Source organism: Ochotona curzoniae, unplaced genomic scaffold, assembly GCF_017591425.1.
Source record: "Ochotona curzoniae isolate NIBS_2020 unplaced genomic scaffold, NIBS_Ocur_1.0 contig_1274, whole genome shotgun sequence".
Classification (NCBI taxonomy): domain Eukaryota; kingdom Metazoa; phylum Chordata; class Mammalia; order Lagomorpha; family Ochotonidae; genus Ochotona; species Ochotona curzoniae.
The window spans coordinates 32020308-32038046 of NW_024465023.1; the positions used below are offsets into that span (position 1 = coordinate 32020308).

The 17739-nt window shown below is 57.3% G+C and overlaps 1 protein-coding gene across 2 annotated transcripts; it reads right to left on the reverse strand.

The window, feature by feature from the left end:
* Nucleotides 1-2516: 2516 nt before the first annotated feature.
* On the reverse strand, nucleotides 2517-16159 carry EFNB1 (ephrin B1). Of its 2 annotated transcripts, XM_041002261.1 has the most exons (5): nucleotides 15238-16159; nucleotides 5878-6155; nucleotides 4961-5053; nucleotides 4676-4801; nucleotides 2517-4410 (listed from the first exon to the last, which is right to left on the reverse strand). In XM_041002261.1, the coding sequence occupies exons 1-5, from the start codon at nucleotides 15351-15353 to the stop codon at nucleotides 3995-3997; spliced, it is 1029 nt and encodes a 342-aa protein (XP_040858195.1). In that variant the 5' UTR covers nucleotides 15354-16159; the 3' UTR covers nucleotides 2517-3994. The 2 variants fall into 2 exon arrangements, with proteins under 2 accessions (XP_040858195.1, XP_040858204.1); XM_041002270.1 differs by lacking the exon at nucleotides 4676-4801 and having other exon boundaries at nucleotides 2517-4387; nucleotides 4950-5053; nucleotides 15238-16121.
* Nucleotides 16160-17739: the final 1580 nt, after the last annotated feature.

Genomic DNA, 17739 nt, shown 5'->3' on the forward strand with positions numbered 1-17739 from the left:
TTGGGCCTGGTTTTCCCCTTTGGTTCTGTGGCTCACTCTCCAGCCTGTGCCCAGAGCGTGCTAGGTCATTCACATCCCTGTTGGTTCTTTGAGCTGCGGGGGGAGAGGGAAAGGGGCCCTCATGGGAATACAACACGGAGCAGTGCAAACAAATCATGAGAGCCTTGGCCTTCTAGCTCTGTTAAGGCCTATCTTTTTAGAGAAACTGAGACCCGGTGAGTACCTGCCTAGTTTGTCTTCATTTGGGGGAACTGGGCTCAGCCTGCGGAGGAAATCAGGCAGCCCCACCTTCACCTGGGAAGCAGCCTCTCTCACTGACTCACCAGGAGCTTGGGCCCAGCTGCGACAGGAAGGAGAGGCAAGGGTGGGGCAGGTCTGAGGCCCTACCACTGAGGCTCACAGCTGCCTCTGGCCAGCTAGGTCCCTCCCTGACCCAAACCAAAGGGAAGGGACGGGAGCAGATGGGAAGGAGGACTCCTGTTCTTCAACATCCCCAAGGAAGAAGCAGGCTTGCTCAGTCTCACCTGAGAGGCGGGGAGGGAGGACAGGTGTGATAGGGTGGGAAGAGGGGAGGCACACCCCTCCCTTGCTCTCAAGGAACTTCCCCTGACTGGCTGCTGGGCTAAGAAACGCCTAGGCCTACACCCTGGGGCTCCCATTGGCCTGATGCATGTTCTTGGGCAAGTCATTTTGGAGGTGAATCATTGCCCACCTGGCTACCCTCAGTCGAGGAGATTCAGTGAGTTAAATGTGTAAAGGTGTCTTGAGGGAATAAAATGTGGCAGGTGCTAGTTAAGTGAAGGACACTGGGTCAGGAAGAGCTACTAAACTTTGATGTGTGGATGAGCAGGGTGTGGACAACCTCCAAGCAGTAGCTGCCATGGCACCCGTGCCAGGACAAGCTAGAATAGGAGGCAGGAACGTGGGCTGCCTGACAAGCTGCCCCATCATTTCCTTGGCTTTCGCCCTCTGATTTTACTTTACACTCACAGCTCATTCCCATCACTCCCCCTTCGCCCTCCAGGAACTCCAGCCCCCCACCTGCAGGTATCCTGGGCTTGGCATGGGGGAGGGGATCCCTTTCTCCACCCTCTCCCCAGAAAGACCCCCCCCCCATCAGAGAACTGTGGGAAGGGCTCAGGCCGTACCCTAGGGAAATACACCAATGTGGCCTGAGCCAGCCCTGATTGGAGACCCCCTAGTCTGGATGGGGTTCAGGGGGGCACTCTGGGCAGGCATTCAAACAGCGGAGGCCCCATCTGATGCAGGCACTTCCTTTGGTTAATGAGAAACCAAATAAACAGCCTCTGCCCCAGCTGGCTCCGGGAGCACCCCAGGCCAGCCCAGCCCTGCTCTCGCCCAACCTCCCTTTCCTCCGCCCCGCTGGGGCCACGGCTCTCCTTCCCCTTCCTTCTCCATGTGCTCTCCACTTCCCTCAGAGAGAGAGAGAGAGAGAGAATGCCATGCCTGCTCCTTGGCTGGTTAACTGGGGCTTCCTGGTCTGGATCACTCACTCGCCCTTCCCTTCCTTCCTCCTCTATTGCCTTCTTACCCATTTTTAGCTGCTGGGATCTCACTTGTCCTCCTCCTGACATCTGTCTTTGCCATCTCTGCAGGGAGTTCCCCCTGCCCCCTTCGCTCCCCCTCCCCGCCGCCAAGACCCACAGGAGCAGAGAGTCGCCAGGCCCTGCTAGTCTATATCTCTGCCCAAGGAATCAAGGCCAACCCCTCTCTAGGGCCCTCAGCACTCTCCGTGACCTCAGAAAGTTTCTCTCATCAGCCTGGGGGAGGACGACCAGGTGGCTCTGGACTGCCACTGCCCACCAGAAGCCCCCAAGTAGGCCACACTGGTGGCTCTGATGTGGGCCAGCTTTTAACACAAGAGAAGGTAGTCTTCTGGCTCCCAAGTGCACCGGGCCGCCCACAACCACCCCACTAGCCAGTGGGCCACAGCTGCAGCTCAAGCCCTGGGAAGTTATTTCTACCCACCTGCAGGCATCCTCAGGCAGGGCAGGGCAGGGCCAGGCCTGCCAACAGGTCCCAGCCCTAGCGCCAGCCAGGTGGTGGCAGTAGTTGTAGACACACCCAAGTCCCCATGGAAACACCCCTTCCCCCCATCAATCTTCTGGAGCTGAGCGAGACTGGTGCCAGACTGCGCTGATGCCAGCGGCCTGTGCAACAGAGGTTACTGGTTGATCGGGGGATACAGTCCCAGAATCCATGACAACAAAATGAGAAAACGGAGAAGCGTGGCCAGGGAACTGGAGGGATGTGTTGCTCCACGGGGACCCCGACCCTCCCTCCTCCCACATCTGCCCTGAGCACCTTCGGTTTGGGTGCTGGCAGTCTCTCACATGTACACGTTTGTGCACATGCACACATACACATATGCATGTACACACTCTCACATGCCATTACCCAACATCATGACACCATTTTACTCATTTCTCCATGTGGTTATTTTTTTTTTTTTAGTTCTCATTTTTTTTTCTAAGAAAAAAGCAACAAGAAAATAATTCAGAGTTTATACAAAACATCTTTACATTATTTTTTTTCCAAAAAAGACTAGTATTTACACAAATGGCAACAGAAACAAAAACAAAAACAAAATACCCTTCCAACTGCCACCTGGAAGGGGCTGGCTGTTCTGCTCCCTCTCCCACCTGGCACTGGGGTGGGCACCTGGCCAGGAGACAGTGTGGAGGTGGATGGTGTGAGGCCCAGCTCCTTCCCTGGCTGCTCGGAGAGTGCCCACAAGTGCAGTCAAGTGGCAGTCTGTTAGCAGCCCTGCTGGCAAGGAGCTGGGGTCAAAGTGCACAGCGGGCTGACCCAGCCCTGGGCAGCCTGTTCCTCTTTTCCAGGCCCCAGCCCAAGACTAGGAGGCCAGCGGGAGCTGGGTGGGATGCAGAGTGCCCACCTGTGCTAAAGCCCAGAAAAGGAGCAGGCCACCTGGCCTCATACCCGCTTCCGTCTCCACCCTGGGCCTCTCTGCCTCCCCGCCAGACCACATGATGCCAAAGGTGGGGAGAGCACAGGGCCAGGGGGTGGGGGTGGGGGAGGAACTCCCAGCTCTGCAGGGCAAGTAGCCACCTGGGCACCTCACCTCCCTCCACCCCCCATGAGGTCATCTGCCTGCAGCAGCTCTCCGGTTCCCCAGGCAACAGCCAATTAAGACATTAATTACCGTGAGAGTGAGGGAGGCAGGAGATGCCCAAGAATCCCACAAGGAAGGGATTTTTTTTTTTTTTTTGGTGGAAGGGTGGCAGCCACGACCTGATTGGCAGGATCAGCTTTGTAGAAGGAGGTTCAGGAGGGGAGGGTGGGCCTCCTCGCCCAATGGCACTCTCTGTTTCCTTCATGGGCAGGGAATAGTCCTGGCCCGCCCTCCACTCCCAACATTGAAATACCAAGAAGTCTATAAAAGAAATGCCATCCTGTGCTTCCGGCTGGCCACATCCTGCCCCAAGCCTTCTTCTACTGGGTCAGGCCAGCCTCCGAAAGCCTGGGGAGGGGCTGCCTGCCTCTTACAGTTTTCCATTTTTCTTTAAAAAAAAAAAAAAGATGAAAATGAGTTGACAGCTTAAAAAAAAAAACATAAAAGCATTAAAAACAGTGATGATAGCGCGTGGACCAGCAGTCTTGGGAAAAGGGAGAGGGAGTGAGGGAGGGGCAGGGCCAGGGGGCCATCTCCCTGCCTGCTGTCCATTAGTGTCGAACCCTGCCTCCAAAAAAGGGGCGCCCCCGTAGAGCCCAGAGGCCTGGCCAGAGGGGGAAGGCACAAAAGCGTGGAGGGAGTTGGGGGCACAAGCACCCCCCTCCGAAGCCCAGGGGGCAGGGGAAAAGGGGAGAAATATAAAAGCCAAGAAACTACAAAAAAACTAAATAGAAAGGTGGGCACAGCTGGCAAGGGGAGAGGGACACAGGAGACAAAGGAGAGGTCCGGTCCAGGCCGACTTGTCCCTCCAGGGTGGGGGCCCAAGGCTGCACGGGGCCCTCAGACCTTGTAGTAGATGTTTGCCGGGCTCTGTGGAGGCATCTCCTGGACGATGTAGACGGGGTGCCCGTAGTCCCCACTCACCTTCTCGTAGTGGGGACAGTAGTTGTTCTCTGTAGTCCGTAAGGGGATGATGATGTCGCTGGGCTCAGTGCCTGCCGTGCCGCTGCCCCCCTTGGGGCTGGCCAGGGTGCTGAGCGAGAGCGCGGCTGCCCGCTGCTGTGTGTGCTTGCGATGCCGTTTCCGCAACTTCAGTAGCAGAACCGTGAGGAAGATGATGATGAGCAGGAAGATGACACAGCCTGCTCCAACAGCCGCAAACAGTGCCACCTTGGAGTTGAAGAAGCTGTCGGGGTCGTTACTTCCACCACTGCCTCCCGCACCTGGACCACTCTTCTCTTCCTGGTTCACAGTCTCTACAGAAGGTGAGGGAGGGAAGGAAGGCACAATGAATGAGTCAGGGGAAGAGGGCCAGCCAAAGTTAAAATCACAGAAAACGAATGCTGGTGTGAGACACCGGTACGGCTGCCCCTCTTGCTGTCCCAACTAGCCAGGGCCAGATGGCTGATCTGAGGCCCAGCGTGTATTTCTATAGCTGAGTGGGCGGGGGGGAGGGGGAGAGCGGCTGAGAGGGTGACCAAACAATGGCTTCCACCCTCTGGGAAACACATCAACACTCACCATGCTTGGCGTCCGAGTCACCCAGCGGGCCCCGACCAGGGACCTGTGTGGCTGTCTTCACGGTGTTGTCTGACTCCTTGCTGGGTCGGCTAGTGGTCAACTGCTCAGGCGTCACCGCGTTGGGATCTGAGGGCAGAGTTAGATGGCTGAGACGGAGGGTCCCTGCCAGCCTGGGTGCCCACAACCACACAGGCTAGGCCAAGAACAACCCAGATGCTGCCCCTCCCACCTCACCCCTACTCCCCGAGGCTAGCATCCAGGGGGGCCTTTAGACTGGGCACTTACCTTGCCCAACTTTCATGACGATCTTCATGGTGCGGGTACGGCACACACCTCCCTCCCGGTTCTCTAACCCCTCCAGGCTCCCGTTGGATGTTGCTGCAGGAAGAGGCCCAGGAAGTTTAGGCGGAGTCAGAAAGACACACAGGTATGTCAGCGTTACGCAGAAACCCCAGTGCCCTTCAAGGAGAGACAGAACTGGGCGGTAGAAGAGGCAGGTAGCCCCCAGCTCTCCGGGAACCTTCCTACTTCCCTCCACCCTGCTGGGAAAAGAAGCCAGCTGAGCCCAGGTCCCTTCCCTGGGGACACTGTCCATCTCTTGGGATAGTGCCAGGGTCCCTTCTTTCCTGTCAGAGGCAACCATAAAGGCACAGCAGCCATCTCATTGGCAGACAGTACTAAGAGGCAAAGAAATGGAAACATATCATGAGGGAGGTCCCCATACCCACCCCCCACATGCCCAGGCTGGAAGGAATTCTGGAATCAGGGTCAGGAGACCTGGGCAGGAGTCCCAATCCTGTCCCTGACTCCCTGTGTGATCTAGGCCTAAGATGCTCCTTCACTCTCGGGGCCTCAGTTTCCCATGCAGAGAGGCTGAACAGCTGGCTGATCCCGAAGGGCTCTGCCAACTCTGCCAGTGCCAAGATTAGATCTTGAGTGAGCAAAGAAAAGAGGAGCAAAAGCAACATGAATTGGAGGCCTCTCCCACCCAACCCTTGCAGCCAAGGCGAGCTGGCAGCAGGCTGTCTGATGGATACCGGGGCCAGGATTTCAAGGCCAGCCTGGGAGTGGAGCGTGCCAGTCTTCCAAGAGGATCAAATCAGGTGGGCCTGGACTGTGTGTGCTTGGGCTACATGCCTTCGAAGCTGCTTAGGGCTTGAGCTAAACCCCTCGGTAGGAGCCCAGGGCAGGCAGGAACTTACAGGTAATGTAGTAATCATGGTGCTTCTTGAACTCCAGGCCCATGTAATTGGGGCTGAACTCCTGGAACTTGATGGTAAAGCGGATTTCCTGCTCTGGCCTGTTGCAAGTGACCAGGACGTTGGGGTCTAGCACAGTGCTGCAAGCCGCCGCCTGCTCGGGCCGTACCAGGTAGAGCTTATAGTACTCATAGGGCCGCCCTGCTTCCGCTCGAGGGCAGATGATGTCCAGCTTATCGCCAATCTTCGGGTAGATCACCAGGCCCTTCCCACTCAGGAACCTGGCCAGAAAGGAAGAGATGGTCAGCCTCCGCACTGGGGTGGGGCGGCCATGGAGAGGAAGGGGGGGAGGAATCCCAGAACCAGGGAAGTGCACAGTGCGGGCTAGGCTGGGCCGCCTACATGCAGATAGCGACACTAGGCCCTTGTGCCCCTGCCACCATGCTCAGGCTGGGGGTGGGGAAAGTGCCACCCTGCCAGCAGGGTGTGGAAGGGGTGGCCCATGGGCAAGGCTGCCAGGCTTTGACTGCTTGACAGGGTGGGGCACTGCCTGGCTGCGGGGAGAGCCCTTTGTCCTAATGTGGCATTTCCGCAGGGGGCTGACGTGGCCAATGGGGCTGGGGATGAAGGTGCCAGGGCCAGGCTGCTTGGAAATGGTGGTCCTGTACCCCCACCCCCCTCCCAACACATTCAGATTCCTGCATGGCTGCTACTTCCTCCCCTACACACACACACACACATACACACACACACACACACACACACACACACACACACACACACACACACAGATCAAGTCCACACCTGCCTTAGCCACTACCCCACAGCTCCCAGTCAAAGGCCAGGGGAGCTCAACCCATCTGGGACCCATGCCTTCTCCTTCAACCTTGCCAATCTTGGGTACGATGGGGAGACAGGAACAGGCATTTCCTGGAGTCAAGGGATGATGGTCATGGTCTCTGGCCAGTTGCAGTGTCCTACTGCTGACCCATCCCACCCCTATACAGCAAGAGTTGGAATTTCCCAACTTGACCATTCTAGTCTCACTCCCAAGGACACAGGGAGTAGGGGAGGGGTTTCATCAGAGACAACCAGAAAATACACGACAGGGTCCCAGAAACCATCAGCTCTTTAAGAGTACTTCAAAAAGACAGCGTTAAATGGACATGAAAGACAAGTTCTCTTCAGTATAACAAGCGTTTCTGAAATCTATGTGTAGTTTTTCATAACGGACATGTTTCCATGACCTTAGCAAAGGCTCCTTGTATTCTTACCCCTCTCTAGCACACATGACTCCCACTCCAGAGCCCCAGAGAGATGGACAAATGCCTTTTGAGCCAGATTTATTTTGTAACGTAGCAGCCCAGATGAGGGGGATAGCAGAGGAGGTCAGCTGCCCAAGGCCACCTAGTCACATGACTGTTCTTGCCTAAAAGCTTAGAGTAAGCAAGCTGTGCTCGGTCGGCCATTTCTGAGCTCGGCAGGTTGCTAGCTGAGAGCAAGGCAGTTCCACTTGGAGACAAAGAACACAAACTTCACAAGGAGAGTCTAAGGCTAGGTCTGTACTTGCTCTTGGACCTTGGGAGAGCTGCCTGGTCTCACTGAACTTCCATTTGCTCACTTCTAAATAAGCCAGCAGTGCAAACAGCCCCCTCCCTCCAACAGTTAAGGAGACATGCAGTAACACATGGAGAGTGCCGACTACCCAGGGCATTCAATTGCCTTGCCAAAGCAACCTTTTCGGTGGCAGGAGATCAGGCACTAACATCAAGTGTTAGGAACCCAGTGTGGTTTCTTTGAGGAGAAATACCAAAGGAAGATAGGACACCCCCCACGGTCACACACTTTACTGGCTAGTTCGGGTCAGGAAGGAAGAGAGCCCACACTCCAGCGACAGACCGCTCCAGGCAATGTGTAGGATACGTATGTGAACAGTGGTGGAAACAGTCAGTGACAGGGAGGAGATGGCATCCCGCAAGTGGCAGGGTGAAAGTGGGTCCTGGGTGTGGAATCAGAAGTCAACACACGGCAAGAGAGGACAGTGATGGTTGGGAATAAACAAGAGTGGAAGACTGGGGGGGGAGGGGAGGAGAAACCGGGAATGGGGTGGAAAAAGACCCGTGGGGGATCAGATTGAAAGAGCGGTCGCCTGGAGAAGAATGGCTTGCGTGCCACTGGTGACAGATCCTCCAGCAGGAAAGACAATCAGCAGCTGAAGGCAATGCTTAGAGGAGGAAGCGACACTCTGGTTCACAGGCAACTATAATCATTTGAGAAGAGAGCGGCTCTACTTCCTGAGGGTTCATTATAAGGTGGGGACAATAAGTAAGCAACGGTGGCCTTCACACCTGTCAACCCAGCAGGTAAAGGAAAAGAGCCCCCGGTCCACACCCAAAGAGACTCGGCCTAGCTGGAGGCTGCCATCTTAATGTGGGAAGCAGGAATCTAGAATGAGATGGCCTTCCCCTTAGCACCTACCTTCACAGATGTATAGAGCTACAGGGCCACAGAACAGAGCAAAGGCTCCCTTCCCCATGTACCACACAAAGCCAAGGAGTTTCATCGGAGAATTTTTTTTACTTTCTAATGCTTGTGTCCAGATGACAGGGTTAGAGAGCTTCTAGCATCCTGGAGCCTGAAGGAACTTATTTTTTAAAGATTATTTTTTAATTAGAAAGGCAGATATACAGAGAGGAGGAGAGACAGAGGAAGGTCTTCCATCCCATGGTTCACTCCCCAAGCAGCCACAATGGCTGGAACTGAGCCAATCCGAAGCCAGGAGCCAGGAGCCTCTTCCAGGTCTCCCACGCAGGTACAGGGTCCCAAAGCTTTGGGCCATCCTCAACTACTTTCCCAGGTCACAAGCAGGGAGCTGGATGGGAAGCGGGGCTGCCGGGATCAGATCCAGCGCCCATATGGAATCCAGGTGCATTCACAGCGAGGACTGCTATGCTATCGCGCCAGACCCTGGAACTTCTGAGACCTATTTAGTTCAGGGTTTAAGGGTGACAGAATGAGTGATCCAATGCACATTTCCGTTGAAGACAAGTTCTCAAACACAATTCAAGGGCCTAAAACCTCCCAAGCTGCTAACTCCCAGGGCTTTTACCAGTTTTAGAACAATGGCTGAATCCTTCTATGGTTGTACCTCCACAAGACATATGAATGCAGCTACACAGGGGGTGCGGACAGGAGGACAGGCCAGCTCATTCTTTGAACTACTCGGGCCCTGGCTTACTCGCCAGGGAGCTGAGTCTTATCCTGAGTACAACATTAACTACTCAGGCGCCAGAAGCCTGGGATTGGAATTGGGTTTCGGGCCACTTGAGGTTCTACACTGAGGAAACGCTTGTCAACGTGGTGGGGGAGGGGCAAGAAAGGAGGACTATTGCCCCAACATCCCTCAGCTTCTCTTCAACCTCAGTGAACAGGCTTCATAAATATGCATTAGCTCATTTGCATAGCAGCTGGCAGAGGGAAACTCACCTTCCCCTAAAGTGTAGAAGGGAGAAGAGCCTTGCCTGACCTGCCCTTGATCCCCTCTATCGGTGCCTCCTTAACATCGCTCCCCACCTCACCAGGCAAAGTTTATCTTGAGCTGTGAAGCCCAAGAAAGGGCAAGTGGCACATGGTCCTTGAGAACGAAGCTTAAAACCAGGTACATCATTAAGTACACTTTACAGGAAACCCTCTGGGTCTCCCCTTTCAATCCCCAAGTTGAAGCTAGGAATAAGAGGGAAGGGCGAATAGATCAGCTCCCCTCAAATTAAGCTCTTTAACCCCTACCTTTCAAAAACTACTACTTCTACCCCCCCCCCCCAATATCAAGCCAAGCTTTCCTGCCTGGGGCCACCCTCAGACAAAGCGCTTTTCTGGAAAATAAGGGGATTGACATGGCCCAGCAGGAAGGCCGAAGCAGGTCGCCATGGTAACTCCTGAGGCCTTCTCTCCTTTAGCCTCGGATAGCCTTGGGACCCCAGGAGCCACCCCAGGAACGGGGAGGGTAGCCCAAGTCTGCCATCCCAGCTCCCACCCTGTGGCCTCCTTCCCCTCCACCCTAGCTCAAGGCCCTTAGTCTATCTATGGTGCACTTGGAAGGATGACCATGACTGCTCAAACGAAACCTGAGATTGAAAAATTCAGAAGAGTCTAGAAACAGTAGCCCCCCCCCAAGCCCTGCACTCACCAGAAGCTGAATGTGCCCACACCCCACTGACTCACACTTCTGCTGCCCTGATGAGCTCTTTTTCATCCATGTACATGGACTCTACAAGAGAGGGGAACTTAAGCTGGAGCCAGCAGGTGCTGAAAGCTGGCTGCACCCCACCAGCTCTTCCTTCCCTCTTACCCTTTCCTCAGACTCTAGCAACTTGGGGTCAGAAAGTTAGCCAAAGGGGAGAGCCTGGTCCCAGGCCACCCAAGTCTGAGTCTGGGAGAAGACTCTAGCCATGTTCTTGATTCAGTGATGCCCCCACTCCCCACCTACGTCCCTGGGTCTACACTTTCAACAGTGGCAAGACCCATGGAGGATAGACCCCCTAAAGCCAGAGCTCAAGTCTGCTCTCATCCCAGCTAGGGTGGGGAGCCCCCAAATTAAAGGCTCCTCTTTCACTCCCCCAGCTCCACCCAGCCCCTGAGGCAGCAGGAGCAGGCCTGGCATGTCCTATCAGTGCCCGCCCAGGCGTGGGTGGGCAGGCACAGCAGCTGGGTCCTGGCACACACACAGCTCTGCTGGGGGCAGGGAAACCATGAGAGTCCTAGGGGAAGTCACCCTCCCCTCTTATACTGAACTATGTCCTCCCCTCTGCCCGACCTGGCCAAAGTTAAAATCCACGGGGGTATGCATGTGGGGAGTGGGCAGTACAGTTAACACCCTCTTCCTCTTGTCTGTTTTCTGATGAGTTAGTGAGAGGAAGAGAGTCTAGGCCCGGAAGGGACTGAAGGTGCTACTCAGAGCTCAGGGTTTTGTGTGGAAGGTGGGGAATACCAGGCTATAAGCTGTCTCGTTCAGCCCACCCCAGCAGGCTGCTGGTCCTAAGAGACCTAACAAGATCAAACAAGGGAGCCAGAGCACTTTTGAGCATGAGTCACCAGTACAGATGCACGCACACCTGTGAGGTGAGAGGGGCAGCAAGGGGCAAGCGGCCAGCACGTCTGGCCAACCCCAGGTCCAATTAGCGCCTCTCCTGGCTTTCCAAGTCAGCAAGATGGAGTGCACAGAACAGAAGAGGGCACAGCTCTGCTTCTGGGTCAAAGTCACTTCTCTTTTCTGGGTATGTGCCTCCCTCATCTGGAAAATGGGGCCAATACCTACATTGCAGGGCTGCTGGAAGCATCTGATGAGCTCATGTGGGAGAATGTGATGTAAGCAGAAGGCGCTGCCTGACTATTAGTGAGCATGCCAAAGAGAAGGCAAAAGGTATTTGAAGTCGCTCACACTCCTGGCTGCTGGCATCCCTGAGCCAAAACAACTACCACAAAAATACACTCACCAGGGGCTGCTGTGGTCTGCAGGGCCAGGAGCTCAGCATGTGGCTAGGAGACAGCCCTCCTCCACTTCCTACCAGCTCCCCTAATCATCACAGGGTAGACCCTCTCCCAAACCTGGGGCTCCCATGGCAACCAGCAGCCTCCTGGCTGGCTCACTCTCAGCATGGTGCTAAGTGCAGACAACAGTGACACCCAGGAGTAGCCAGGCCCACCCAGCCCCATTAACCTGCAGCTGATGAGGCACCCAAGCGTCTGAGGGAAGAAGGGAAACCCTCCATTCACTCATGCTCCACTCTAACCCCACAGGCCCTACCTGCCCATGCCTGGCTGCCCTGGGTAGCTGCGTTCAGGGACGCATTAGGGGTGGTGGGATCAGAAGAGGCACAGGCAAGCAGGGAATTTCAGGAGTTGCAGGGGTCCCCGTACCATCGGGGGCCTCCACCTGTGGCCAATCAGCCACAGCCTAGAAGAGGTCAAGTCCTTTGCCTCCCCAAGACCAAAGTGAGCTGGAACAGCTGTGGTGGTGGTGGGGGGAAACCACTTGGGCCTGTAGCTGGCAAGCAGGGGTTGGGGTCTGCAGCTGCCCTCACCCAAGCTGGAGTCAAGGGTCCCGGATGCCAAGCGGAACCTCTCACCCCCACATCCCCCTGCCACCAGCCCCCTCAGAGGGAAGGTTTGTAATGTGAGCCCAGGCACATTCCCAATCCCTGGAGGTGGAGGAACCTGAGTGGGGGGCAGCAAGGGGTCACAACGGGCCTCAGAGACTGAACTGTGGCAGCTGGACCTGGCTGAGGCCTCAAGTGTGATGCCTGCTGGCTTCTCAGGGCTCCCTGGGGCGGGGGCCACCCTGGGGACTATTTTAATCACTCTTGCTCTCTCAAATACATACACACTGCTTCTCACTCAACTCTGGCAGGACAAACTCAGCTCTTCCACCTTCAAGCTAGTGGGACACAAGTGACAAGACAGGCTAAAGGGGCAGCAACTCCTGCCGCCCAGGGACTAGCACCCCAAAAGGCCCCAGGGAACCCATGTGGGCAAGAGGCTGGGAGTCCACAGGGTGTCCTCTCAGCTCTCCTCCCCTCCCCAGGAGAGGCTGGGCTGCACCCTGGAACCTGCAAGCCCCCAGCCCCAGCCCTTCTTTATTTTGATTCTTTTTTTCCAAAGGAGGAAGCAATTAAGTGGGGGTTTATAGGCACAGGGAGCTTTTTTTTTTTTTCTTCTGGTGGTGGTAGGGGGTGCTGCCAGCTCCTGACCGGGCCTGGCTGAGGAGACAGACCAAAAGACAGGGAGATGGAAACGAGAAAATGAGCGTGCAAGCGAAAGCACGGGCATGTGCGAGAAACAAAAGGACTTGAGAAAAAGAGGCCGAGAGTGAGAGTGACGGAAGAGTGAGGGAGTGTGAGAGAGACTGAGAGCAGGCGAGCCTCGCTGGAGAGGGGAGGTGAGCTCTGCTCGCCCAGGGTGTGAGGGGGGACGACCCAGAGCGGAAAGTGAGAGACACACACAGAGAGAACTGTTTATTTGAAAGACTGTGGCAGCCCGAGGCTTGGGCGCGGTGGCAGCAGAGGCAGCCCCCAAAGCTTGGGGAGAGCTGAGGGCAGTGCCTTTCTCTTGCCCTCCCCAACCCCCCTACGCCAACACACACAAGCACAGAGAGAGAGAGAGAGAGAGGCGGCAGTGGCTGCATTCCAGCCCCCTGAGCAAGAGTGCCCCAGGATCCCTTCCAGCTCATCTCCAGGATCTGCCCCACCGCATGGTGGCATTTAGGCAGGTTCCACTTCTCAGTCACCATCTTCACCTGTCTCCGCCGCCGGCCAGCCCAGAACATCCGCCTCCGGCTTGGGGTCTGCGGGGAGCAGGGGTCAGAAGGCAAGGCAAGCTCGCAGAACCTGCAAGCTGGATTCTGAGCGCTCAAGGCTCAGCACACAAAAAGGGGGCAGCTTGGACAGATCTGGTTTCTCGGCAGTCGGTCCTCCTCCCCGCACCCCCACCCCCTGCAGGAGGGCTCCTTTCCAGCTGTGAAGCTGCCTGCTATCTCTGGTTAGAGACCCGGGAGAGCAATTAGGTCACTCCCATGAGCCCCTGTGAAGGGCTACCCCAGGCGGATTGCAACTCCACTGGCTCCAGAAAAAGCTCTGTAGCCTCCACCCCCACCCCCGTGGGGAATTGCACACTTCACAACCTTGTCTCCCCAACCCGCCCCGGGCGGGGGGGGGTGGAGTCCTAGCCCAGGGTCTCCCTAGGCCATTTTAAGTCCCTGCTGTTAGCACACTACTGCGCCCCCCAACCGCCCCCCCCCCGGCAAGTTTAGCTTTTAAGTAGGGTCAGGATTCTTTCCCATTCCCTTTGCTTAACTCAAGCAGAGCTCCACTCTGCCCCTACTTAAGCCATCTTCCTGATCAGTAACAGGACCCCCTACGTTTATCTAAGGAGACCCAAACTAAAGAAACTACCTTCTCCCACTCTAGGGCTGAGAAATTCAAGGCCCCTGGCCCCTGGGAGGCCGAGGCGGTCAGGAGCCTGGAAAAGTTAGTGGAGAAGTGCGTAGAAAGAGATCAAAGATTCAGGAAAAGGGGAGGCACTAACGCAGCAGGTCAAACCACCCACCCCCCATCCACTGCCTGCAAATTGGGCTTGGGAGCACACTGCCACCGCGTCCAGAAGATAGGGAAGAAGGAGAGATTTTGACCCTGAGTTCCAACCCCTGGCTTGAATGCCAAAAGCGAAAAAGGTCCAGAGGTCAGCACCACAGCCCCTGAGAGTCTGGAAACAGGCCAGGAAACCACCGCCCTGAAAGGTGTGTGCCGTGTGTGTGCGCGTGTGTGTGTGTGCGCGCGGGGGGGGGTAGCACTTGGAGAGGGAAAGGAGAAATAAAAGAATCTGCTTTATATAACTGCCCCCCCAAACCCTCGGGGAAAGCACAGCTCCCCAATCTTGGGGATACAGAACGGTGGCGGTGGTGTGCATACGCGGGGGGGGGGGGGAGGACAACGGACCTGCCTGGACAGGAATCACTCCTTTCCCACCCACCTCCCTCCCACCTCCCTTACCCGCCTGCCCGCCCGCTCTGCCGCCACTCTCCACCCGGCGATCCCCTCTGGAAGCTGTGCTGCCCGTTCCATTGGACCCCCGACGGGTGTTGGATCGAACCCGCCCCCCCCCACACAACCCCTCTCCCACTCCGCCCCTCTCCACCCGCCGCCTTTGTGAGCCTGAGATCGGCGCCCGCCTTTCTACCGCCCCGGCAGGGAGAAAGGGGAGGGGGTGGCAAGAAGAGACGGCAAAGCGAAAAGGCAGGAGGTAAAACGGGGAAGAAAGAGAAATGAAAATGGGAGAAGCCCAAGTGGGGATGCGGGCGCTGCCACCCGCCCAGCGCGCTGGGTCCCGTGCCCTGCTACCCCCACACCTAATCAAAGGAGGAGAAGCCCATGTTCCGGCCTCATTCCCCGCCTCGGTATGGCTCGCTCCCTGAGCGGCACAAGCCACTCCATACATTCCCAGGGGCCCCTGAGAGGGCTGCGTTCTCGCCCCCCACCCTGCTCTTGGGTGCGCTCGGGCTCCCCAGCTCCACCCGCTGCGACCATCTCCACTCGATCCCGGACAGGAGGAGGTGAAGACCGGGAAAGACGCGGGGTCACAATCGGGCCGAGAGCCCCCCCACCACCACAACCTCCCACTGCACCCCACCCCACCTCGTCGCACCCGGCCCCACCCGCCCGCAGGAAAACACACTCGAAAAAAAGCCGGAGACAAAATGGGGCGCCGCTCCTCCTCCGGACACCTCCCCGCACGCACTGGGAGGCGCGCGGCCTCACCCCGAAGGAGTGCCTCCCACCCTCTCCGGGGACTAGAGCAGCGAAGTTAACTCACTTGGGGTTGAGAGAGCTCCAAGACACGGGCTCCAGGTTCTTGGCCAGCGGCGTGGCGAGCCGGCACAGCGCCAGCACGACCATCACCACAAGCCAACGCTGCCCAGGCCGGGCCATCTTCCTGGGGGCAGGCTGCACTTCGGGCTCCGCTGGCGCCTCCTTAGGAAAGCTCGCCTCGCCTTGCCGTGCCGCGCTGCGCTCCGAAGCGCTCAGGCGCCCATTCTCCGCAGTCGCCGGCCTTGAAGTGCTCCCCTGCCGCCGGCTTCGGTGTCGCTCTTCTCCTCCCCGCCGGCCAGGAGGACTCACTGGGCAGACGCCCCCAACCCGGGCATGGGCTGCGGCCTCGGAGGGCTCGCTCCCCTGGCCTCTCCGCCGCACGAGGTGCGACGGGGGCTCTGCGCCCCCGGGTGATCCCGCTCGATTCCACTCGGCTCCCCAAGAAGCTTCGGGACTGCGCGCCCTTTCGCCGACGGCGCTTCCCCGCCGAGGACTCGGTAGCCGCTCCGATGCCTCGAGCGGTCTGCGTTCGGTGTCCCTGGGAAGAGAGGGGGATCTCCCCACAACACGAGCTCGGTCCCCAGGCTCCCAATTGGGTTGCCCCGGTACGGACTCCGTTCCTCCGGGCCACACTGGGACTCCGGGCTGTGCGCCCCCTCGACAGCGTCTATCTATCTACTTCAGCGCGGGCCCCCGCTCACGGTACTTAGAAGAGCGGGGAGACGCTGGCGAGTGAGCCAGTCCCATGAGCTGGCGCCTTGGAAGCCTCGGCTCGGTGGCCCGGCAGCCCGGTCGCCTAGTGCTTGCTCCCGGCGGTTGCGCCCGAGCCTGTGCGGCCGCGGCGAGAATCACACACCTCCCACTGCTGTCCAGCGCGTATCGACTCCCTCCGCCGCCGCCGCCGAGCTGTCTACTCCCCTGCTCAGGCGAACGCAAGGCCAACCCTGCTTGCTTGTAGCCAATCGCAAACGCCGGGACGGGGTCCTTGGCCCATGCCACGCCCCTAGAGCAGGAAGGGGGTGGGGCCTGAGAGAGCTCTTAAGGACGCCGCGCCGCCGATGGCACCAATGTTCAGTGTGCGGCTCCTGCGGTTAGGGTTGGGTCACGCTTAGTCCTGTTCCCAGAACGCTCAGCCCGTGGGAAGTTGGCGCTTCACTCGAGCTGCCGGCCTGCTTTGCTCCCCGCTCGTCCACTAACCTGGACCATACAGGCCGAGTCCCACGGACCTGTAAGATAACAATCCTTGCATCGTGGTTTTGCACACACCACTCCGAATTCCTGCTCTGTGCCCCCATCTCCATGGCGAAAACAGCTAGTCTCCTCTCCGCCTCGTCTCTATCTGGGGTCTCAATGGGCTTCCCTCCTTCTGCCCTACAGAATGCGCTGGCACTTGCACTTCGACGCACAGTGCCCAGCGTACAAGTGGTTAGCCATGGGTGGGGGCGCCTCGGGGGATCAGGCTTTCCAAATCTCAGCCTTAAAAGTGAGCTCGTGGGATCCCTGGAGTCCAAATATACGGTTCTGTCCTGTGTGGAGACATGGGCAAGGCCCTGGGCTAGGCAAACGGGAAAGAGAGCGGCCCTCATCAAGGGAGCTACCTGGAGGGCTAAAAAGAAAAGGCCGTGGGCAGGGACCTTTGGAAAAGGCCAAGAGACCATATCCTGGCCCGGAGACGCTCAACTCCAGCCTGTCTCGGCTTCGCCATCGGGGTCTTTGTCTCCCATCCTCGGCCCATTCTCCCCGCCCCTCCTTGCCTCTTTGCTTATAACTTGGCTCAGTCCCATAGCTCAGACCCTCCCGGTCGGACCCACTCTCCTAGGTCGCCTCGCCGCAGGCCTACTCGTGTGCTAATGTCTCCCCCTGCTGGTCTTCTATCACATTGCGGACGACTGGCGGACGCTGTAGAACACCAGACCTAGGACCAGCCAGGAGCCTACACCCAGACCCGCCCCCCAGCATGGAGAGGAAAGCAAACAACTACGAGAGACGTCTGGATTTGGGCTTGGTTTGCAAACTGCCCATGCTCAAAAGTCTCCATGCTGTTTTTTTCTGGGGATAACTTGGTGAGCAACATTCCCCAAGTGGTCTGCCACTTAACATGTCGTCTCACCTCCAGTAATTCAGTTAATAGGAGAGGCAGCTATTGCATCTTTGGACGATCTCTGTGATTCTAGGATGGATATGTAGTCTGCCTCCTGCCCTCACGGACAAGACCCTGAGCGTGAGACAGCTCTGGGAACCCAGGGAGCTCCCTCCCAGCTCCCAGCTTGGCTTTGCATTGTGCTGTCAACAAACAAATGAACAGAACTAGAGGCCAAGGATCCAGCACTGGTCTAGCCAGGACATCAAAGCCTGAATAAAGAAAAGCTGCCATTGTTGGGATTGGTGTGGCCATTGAGGCCACCACCTGTGCCATTAGCATCCCAAATGGGCACAGGTTCATGTCTGGTTGTTCCACTTCCGATCCAGGTCTTTGCTAAAGGCTTGGGAAAGCAAAGGAGGATGG